Source organism: Drosophila eugracilis, unplaced genomic scaffold (genome assembly GCF_018153835.1).
Source record: "Drosophila eugracilis isolate 14026-0451.02 unplaced genomic scaffold, ASM1815383v1 contig_124, whole genome shotgun sequence".
Taxonomy (NCBI): domain Eukaryota; kingdom Metazoa; phylum Arthropoda; class Insecta; order Diptera; family Drosophilidae; genus Drosophila; species Drosophila eugracilis.
Genome location: NW_024572029.1, coordinates 398,245 through 407,045, shown reverse-complemented (window position 1 = coordinate 407,045; position 8,801 = coordinate 398,245). Strand labels below are relative to the sequence as shown.

The 8,801-nt window shown below is 39.3% G+C and overlaps 1 protein-coding gene across 2 annotated transcripts in view; it reads left to right on the top strand.

Moving 5' to 3' along the window:
- Positions 1–8,801, top strand: part of LOC108102971 (glutamine-dependent NAD(+) synthetase) — a 46,788-nt gene that overhangs the window by 27,788 nt on the left and 10,199 nt on the right. For both annotated transcript variants that reach the window (XM_041819066.1, XM_041819070.1), the window contains exon 4: positions 1,519–1,828. In XM_041819066.1, the coding sequence (XP_041675000.1) occupies positions 1,683–1,828 (146 nt within the window). In that variant the 5' untranslated portion in view covers positions 1,519–1,682. The remainder of the gene's footprint in view (positions 1–1,518; positions 1,829–8,801) is intronic.

The following is an 8,801-nucleotide window of genomic DNA, read 5'->3' as shown; positions in this document are numbered from 1 at the left end:
AAAGCTAGTTTTCCTAGTTTCCCAGACGTCTTTTCTTGTTATTTGAATAAAATTGGCAGCACTGCAACTGACAGTCCATCTTCACACATTTCCACAAACGCCGAGGCGTCGAAAAATCCTAAACGCAACTTTGTCAGACTTTTATGGGTAGGTGATGTGGGGTCTTGAGTTTGGATACGGATTTCAATTTGGGTTGGGCAGAGTGTTCCTGTCAGCCATCAGACTGGGAGAAATGAAATATGCGCGACTTCTACGGGCAAACTAAATGAACTCTGAACTTTATGCGAAATTTCACCTCATGCATTCATGCATGGGTATGGGTAGTGGCATGTGTGTGTGTACGCTGCGTGTTTTAAACTTTTGTTGCCTGGCAAAGTAAATTTGCATAAGGTTTTCTTCTTCCTTTTTTTTTGGCTAAGTGAGGCAGAAGGCGGGTGTTGCAACATTGTGGAAAAGAAATGTTTACTTTAAAGCTTTAGCTTTAGCTTGAGATTGGCAGATTTTTAAGGGCAACAAATGGTGAAAAGTCTAAGTAAATGTTCAAAAAGTAAAACCTTGAAGGAAAGGTAAAAAGCTATCTATTTATTATTAATTTACTAAGAACTTTTTTCACAGTGCAGACATTTTTCGTTCGGCTTTCAATTTTTCAGCTTAAAATGCCAAAAGTGCGTCACGAATGATGTATGATGTATGGAGCTGTGGTAACAGCAGGGAATAGGTGAAGTAATGGGGGGGAAAAACACAGCGGGGGTATGCTCACGTGTAAGTGGGCAAAAGTGGGCCGTGTGGGTGTGAAAGGAAGTGGCTAAAGCACCGGAAATTCCTCAACTTGATGCGGAATTTCTGAAGAGCAACACACTAGCGAGGGTTAATTGTTGGCCCTGGGGTTAAGCCCACAATAGACTTCTTAACCCAAACAAATATTTGATTTACTCTTAATACTTGACAGTCCATGAAATACAATAAATTATATTTAATTTAGTAATTTTATTAAATATTTTCTATAGTCTTAAAAATAGAAACAACTCAGGTTTTTTTTTCAAAATTTCTGCAGTAGAAAACTTCTAGCCAAGTTTTTGGCTCATAATCTTTTTTTGCTTCTTTTTTTTTGTTTGAATTTTGGAAAAGTTTGAGGGTTAATTGAGTGATTTTCGCGGCTCTCTGTCGCATTATCCGCCGGTTACCGCCGCTGTCCCGTTGCCATTGGTTTTTGGTCCTTAGCTCTAATTTTAGATGCCGGCTACGTCAGCGGGCCAAATTATAGTAGAAGACCCGCTGCCACCGGCGACTCTGCGGCTGTTTGATCAATAACCCAGATACTATGGCCATAACAACAACACACAACGAACAATCAACAATGCCACACAGACCCAAAAGCCGTGAGAGCCGACGTAGTCCATCGAATTGAATCGCTGCCATCAAATTAATTGCAGCTGCATTGTACATTACCGCCAGGACAGCCACAATTATAAGAAAACCTTTCACTTATCTTCGCAATTTTCCATTTCTATTTTTCAGTTGATAACTGCCGATTTTTTGAACTGACAATAAGAATAAGCGAAACTGTAACAACAACAAAGGAACCAAAGTTAATCGAACCAACCAACCGAACACGGGATTTAATCAGTGGAAAACAAATAAATTAAACTAAAACACAAACTAAAACTAAAAACGCCATCAAAATGGGACGAAAAGTAACCGTGGCGGTGTCCACGCTGAACCAATGGGCCCTGGACTTCGAGGGGAATATGGTGAGGATATTGCAGTCCATTCTGGAGGCCAAGGACATGGGCGCCAGCTATCGCACGGGACCGGAGTTGGAGGTTTGGTAAGTACAGAAAATTCTTTCTACAGATTCTAAATAATATGTAAAAGTGTTTCAAATTTGGTATTTCCAAGCTCGACAGTGTTTTCCTCATAACTTGGCCAATAAGGGTCCAAATAAAGGTAATACCTCGTTGAGCTTGTTTTCTTATTCTTATCAAAACTGCATTCTCAGTTTGAAATTCAAAAGTTGGGCCAAGTTGGTTTCTAGCCCTTAAAACAGAGCTCGCAGAAAAATATCAGAACAATAATGATAAAAGCAAGTATAGGGGTGTCAAGTTTTGGTTCTTAGCTGCATAAAACAGTCACTGTTTTAGCCGTGCGTCTTGTTTTGACAAAGTTACAGCTTAGAAACGGCAACAAAACCGGGCTATCTGCTGCCGAAAGACGTATACGTGATTTTAAGCACAAAAAATCAGTTTTTTGACCATAGCGAAGCCAAAAATGCTCCAAATGAGGAATGTAATACCTCGTAGGGCTCGTAACTTGATTGCCATGATTCCCAATTGGTTTGCATTCAAATCTGGGAAACTTCATTTTTGGCCCATTTTTGAAAATTTTGATGATGGTACCCCTTATCAAAAATGCGAAATTTGGGCCAAAATTCATTTTCCGAAAATCGAAAAACGAGGGATAGGGGTGGTTAGTATTTGTCGTTAGCAGCACGAAACTGTCGTTCTTTTGGCTGTGCGTCTTGTTTTGACCGAGCTAGAGCTAAAAAACCGAAAATAATATTGCAAATTTCTGTTATAAATCGGTATTCTGGTTTTCTAGCCCTTAAAACAGAGCTCGCAGAAAAATATCAGAACAATAATGATAAAAGCAAGTATAGAGGTGTCAAGTTTTGGTTCTTAGCTGCATAAAACAGTCACAGTTTTAGCCGTGCGTCTTGTTTTGACAAAGTTACAGCTTAGAAACGGCAACAAAACCGGGCTATCTGCTGCCGAAAGACGTATACGTGATTTTAAGCACAAAAAAATCAGTTTTTTGGCCATAGCGAAGCCAAAAATGCTCCAAATGAGGAATGTAATACCTCGTAGGGCTCGTAACTTGATTGCCATGATTCCCAATTGGTTTGCATTCAAATCTGGGAAACTTCATTTTTGGCCCATTTTTGAAAATTTTGATGATGGTACCCCTTATCAAAAATGCGAAATTTGGGCCAAAATTCATTTTCCGAAAATCGAAAAACGAGGGATAGGGGTGGTTAGTATTTGTCGTTAGCAGCACGAAACTGTCGTTCTTTTGGCTGTGCGTCTTGTTTTGACCGAGCTAGAGCTAAAAAACCGAAAATAATATTGCAAATTTCTGTTAAAAATCGGTTTTCTGGTTTCCTAGCCCTTAAAACAGAGCTCGCAGAAAAATATCAGAACAATAATGATAAAAGCAAGTATAGGGGTGTCAAGTTTTGGTTCTTAGCTGCATAAAACAGTCACAGTTTTAGCCGTGCGTCTTGTTTTGACAAAGTTACAGCATAGAAACGGCAACAAAACCGGGCTATCTGCTGCCGAAAGACGTATACGTGATTTTAAGCACAAAAAAATCAGTCTTTTGGCCATAGCGAAGCCAAAAATGCTCCAAATGAGGAATGTAATACCTCGTAGGGCTCGTAACTTGATTGCCATGATTCCCAATTGGTTTGCATTCAAATCTGGGAAACTTCATTTTTGGCCCATTTTTGAAAATTTTGATGATGGTACCCCTTATCAAAAATGCGAAATTTGGGCCAAAATTCATTTTCCGAAAATCGAAAAACGAGGGATAGGGGTGGTTAGTATTTGTCGTTAGCAGCACGAAACTGTCGTTCTTTTGGCTGTGCGTCTTGTTTTGACCGAGCTAGAGCTAAAAAACCGAAAATAATATTGCAAATTTCTGTTAAAAATCGGTTTTCTGGTTTCCTAGCCCTTAAAACAGAGCTCGCACCAAAATATCAGAACAATAATGATAAAAGCAAGTATAGGGGTGTCAAGTTTTGGTTCTTAGCTGCATAAAACAGTCACAGTTTTAGCCGTGCGTCTTGTTTTGACAAAGTTACAGCATAGAAACGGCAACAAAACCGGGCTATCTGCTGCCGAAAGACGTATACGTGATTTTAAGCACAAAAAAATCAGTCTTTTGGCCAGAGCGAAGCCAAAAATGCTCCAAATGAGGAATGTAATACCTCGTAGGGCTCGTAACTTGATTGCCATGATTCCCAATTGGTTTGCATTCAAATCTGGGAAACTTCATTTTTGGCCCATTTTTGAAAATTTTGATGATGGTTCCCCTTATCAAAAATGCGAAATTTGGGCCAAAATTCATTTTCCGAAAATCGAAAAACGAGGGATAGGGGTGGTTAGTATTTGTCGTTAGCAGCACGAAACTGTCGTTCTTTTGGCTGTGCGTCTTGTTTTGACCGAGCTAGAGCTAAAAAACCGAAAATAATATTGCAAATTTCTGTTAAAAATCGGTTTTCTGGTTTTCTAGCCCTTAAAACAGAGCTCGCACCAAAATATCAGAACAATAATGATAAAAGCAAGTATAGGGGTGTCAAGTTTTGGTTCTTAGCTGCATAAAACAGTCACAGTTTTAGCCGTGCGTCTTGTTTTGACAAAGTTACAGCTTAGAAACGGCAACAAAACCGGGCTATCTGCTGCCGAAAGACGTATACGTGATTTTAAGCACAAAAAAATCAGATTTTTGACCATAGCGAAGCCAAAAATGCTCCAAATGAGGAATGTAATACCTCGTAGGGCTCGTAACTTGATTGCCATGATTCCCAATTGGTTTGCATTCAAATCTGGGAAACTTCATTTTTGGCCCATTTTTGAAAATTTTGATGATGGTACCCCTTATCAAAAATGCGAAATTTGGGCCAAAATTCATTTTTCGAAAAACGAGGGATAGGGGTGGTTAGTATTTGTCGTTAGCAGCACGAAACTGTCGTTCTTTTGGCTGTGCGACTTGTTTTGACCCAGCTAGAGCTAAAAAACCGAAAATAATATTGCAAATTTCTGTTAAAAATCGGTTTTCTGGTTTTCTAGCCCTTAAAACAGAGCTCGCACCAAAATATCAGAACAATAATGATAAAAGCAAGTATAGGGGTGTCAAGTTTTGGTTCTTAGCTGCGTAAAACAGTCACTGTTTTAGCCGTGCGTCTTGTTTTGACAAAGTTACAGCATAGAAACGGCAACAAAACCGGGCTATCTGCTGCCGAAAGACGTATACGTGATTTTAAGCACAAAAAAATCAGTCTTTTGGCCAGAGCGAAGCCAAAAATGCTCCAAATGAGGAATGTAATACCTCGTAGGGCTCGTAACTTGATTGCCATGATTCCCAATTGGTTTGCATTCAAATCTGGGAAACTTCATTTTTGGCCCATTTTTGAAAATTTTGATGATGGTACCCCTTATCAAAAATGCGAAATTTGGGCCAAAATTCATTTTCCGAAAATCGAAAAACGAGGGATAGGGGTGGTTAGTATTTGTCGTTAGCAGCACGAAACTGTCGTTCTTTTGGCTGTGCGACTTGTTTTGACCCAGCTAGAGCTAAAAAACCGAAAATAATATTGCAAATTTCTGTTAAAAATCGGTTTTCTGGTTTTCTAGCCCTTAAAACAGAGCTCGCACCAAAATATCAGAACAATAATGATAAAAGCAAGTATAGGGGTGTCAAGTTTTGGTTCTTAGCTGCGTAAAACAGTCACTGTTTTAGCCGTGCGTCTTGTTTTGACAAAGTTACAGCTTAGAAACGGCAACAAAACCGGGCTATCTGCTGCCGAAAGACGTATACGTGATTTTAAGCACAAAAAAATCAGTTTTTTGGCCATACCGAAGCCAAAAATGCTCCAAATGAGGAATGTAATACCTCGTAGGGCTCGTAACTTGATTGCCATGATTCCCAATTGGTTTGCATTCAAATCTGGGAAACTTCATTTTTGGCCCATTTTTGAAAATTTTGATGATGGTACCCCTTATCAAAAATGCGAAATTTGGGCCAAAATTCATTTTCCGAAAATCGAAAAACGAGGGATAGGGGTGGTTAGTATTTGTCGTTAGCAGCACGAAACTGTCGTTCTTTTGGCTGTGCGACTTGTTTTGACCCAGCTAGAGCTAAAAAACCGAAAATAATATTGCAAATTTCTGTTAAAAATCGGTTTTCTGGTTTTCTAGCCCTTAAAACAGAGCTCGCACCAAAATATCAGAACAATAATGATAAAAGCAAGTATAGGGGTGTCAAGTTTTGGTTCTTAGCTGCGTAAAACAGTCACTGTTTTAGCCGTGCGTCTTGTTTTGACAAAGTTACAGCTTAGAAACGGCAACAAAACCGGGCTATCTGCTGCCGAAAGACGTATACGTGATTTTAAGCACAAAAAAATCAGTTTTTTGGCCATACCGATATCTGCTGCCGAAAGACGTATACGTGATTTTAAGCACAAAAAAATCAGCTTTTTGGCCATACCGAAGCCAAAAATGCTCCAAATGAGGAATGTAATACCTCGTAGGGCTCGTAACTTGATTGCCATGATTCCCAATTGGTTTGCATTCAAATCTGGGAAACTTCATTTTTGGCCCATTTTTGAAAATTTTGATGATGGTACCCCTTATCAAAAATGCGAAATTTGGGCCAAAATTCATTTTCCGAAAATCGAAAAACGAGGGATAGGGGTGGTTAGTATTTGTCGTTAGCAGCACGAAACTGTCGTTCTTTTGGCTGTGCGACTTGTTTTGACCCAGCTAGAGCTAAAAAACCGAAAATAATATTGCAAATTTCTGTTAAAAATCGGTTTTCTGGTTTTCTAGCCCTTAAAACAGAGCTCGCACCAAAATATCAGAACAATAATGATAAAAGCAAGTATAGGGGTGTCAAGTTTTGGTTCTTAGCTGCGTAAAACAGTCACTGTTTTAGCCGTGCGTCTTGTTTTGACAAAGTTACAGCTTAGAAACGGCAACAAAACCGGGCTATCTGCTGCCGAAAGACGTATACGTGATTTTAAGCACAAAAAAATCAGTTTTTTGGCCATACCGAAGCCAAAAATGCTCCAAATGAGGAATGTAATACCTCGTAGGGCTCGTAACTTGATTGCCATGATTCCCAATTGGTTTGCATTCAAATCTGGGAAACTTCATTTTTGGCCCATTTTTGAAAATTTTGATGATGGTACCCCTTATCAAAAATGCGAAATTTGGGCCAAAAATTCATTTTCCGAAAATCGAAAAACGAGGGATAGGGGTGGTTAGTATTTGTCGTTAGCAGCACGAAACTGTCGTTCTTTTGGCTGTGCGACTTGTTTTGACCCAGCTAGAGCTAAAAAACCGAAAATAATATTGCAAATTTCTGTTAAAAATCGGTTTTCTGGTTTTCTAGCCCTTAAAACAGAGCTCGCACCAAAATATCAGAACAATAATGATAAAAGCAAGTATAGGGGTGTCAAGTTTTGGTTCTTAGCTGCGTAAAACAGTCACTGTTTTAGCCGTGCGTCTTGTTTTGACAAAGTTACAGCTTAGAAACGGCAACAAAACCGGGCTATCTGCTGCCGAAAGACGTATACGTGATTTTAAGCACAAAAAATCAGTTTTTTGGCCATACCGAAGCCAAAAATGCTCCAAATGAGGAATGTAATACCTCGTAGGGCTCGTAACTTGATTGCCATGATTCCCAATTGGTTTGCATTCAAATCTGGGAAACTTCATTTTTGGCCCATTTTTGAAAATTTTGATGATGGTACCCCTTATCAAAAATGCGAAATTTGGGCCAAAATTCATTTTCCGAAAATCGAAAAACGAGGGATAGGGGTGGTTAGTATTTGTCGTTAGCAGCACGAAACTGTCGTTCTTTTTGGCTGTGCGACTTGTTTTGACCCAGCTAGAGCTAAAAAACCGAAAATAATATTGCAAATTTCTGTTAAAAATCGGTTTTCTGGTTTTCTAGCCCTTAAAACAGAGCTCGCACCAAAATATCAGAACAATAATGATAAAAGCAAGTATAGGGGTGTCAAGTTTTGGTTCTTAGCTGCGTAAAACAGTCACTGTTTTAGCCGTGCGTCTTGTTTTGACAAAGTTACAGCTTAGAAACGGCAACAAAACCGGGCTATCTGCTGCCGAAAGACGTATACGTGATTTTAAGCACAAAAAAATCAGTTTTTTGGCCATACCGAAGCCAAAAATGCTCCAAATGAGGAATGTAATACCTCGTAGGGCTCGTAACTTGATTGCCATGATTCCCAATTGGTTTGCATTCAAATCTGGGAAACTTCATTTTTGGCCCATTTTTGAAAATTTTGATGATGGTACCCCTTATCAAAAATGCGAAATTTGGGCCAAAATTCATTTTCCGAAAATCGAAAAACGAGGGATAGGGGTGGTTAGTATTTGTCGTTAGCAGCACGAAACTGTCGTTCTTTTGGCTGTGCGTCTTGTTTTGACCGAGCTAGAGCTAAAAAACCGAAAATAATATTGCAAATTTCTGTTAAAAATCGGTTTTCTGGTTTCCTAGCCCTTAAAACAGAGCTCGCACCAAAATATCAGAACAATAATGATAAAAGCAAGTATAGGGGTGTCAAGTTTTGGTTCTTAGCTGCATAAAACAGTCACAGTTTTAGCCGTGCGTCTTGTTTTGACAAAGTTACAGCATAGAAACGGCAACAAAACCGGGCTATCTGCTGCCGAAAGACGTATACGTGATTTTAAGCACAAAAAAATCAGTTTTTTGGCCATACCGAAGCCAAAAATGCTCCAAATGAGGAATGTAATACCTCGTAGGGCTCGTAACTTGATTGCCATGATTCCCAATTGGTTTGCATTCAAATCTGGGAAACTTCATTTTTGGCCCATTTTTTGAAAATTTTGATGATGGTACCCCTTATCAAAAATGCGAAATTTGGGCCAAAATTCATTTTCCGAAAATCGAAAAACGAGGGATAGGGGTGGTTAGTATTTGTCGTTAGCAGCACGAAACTGTCGTTCTTTTGGCTGTGCGACTTGTTTTGACCCAGCTAG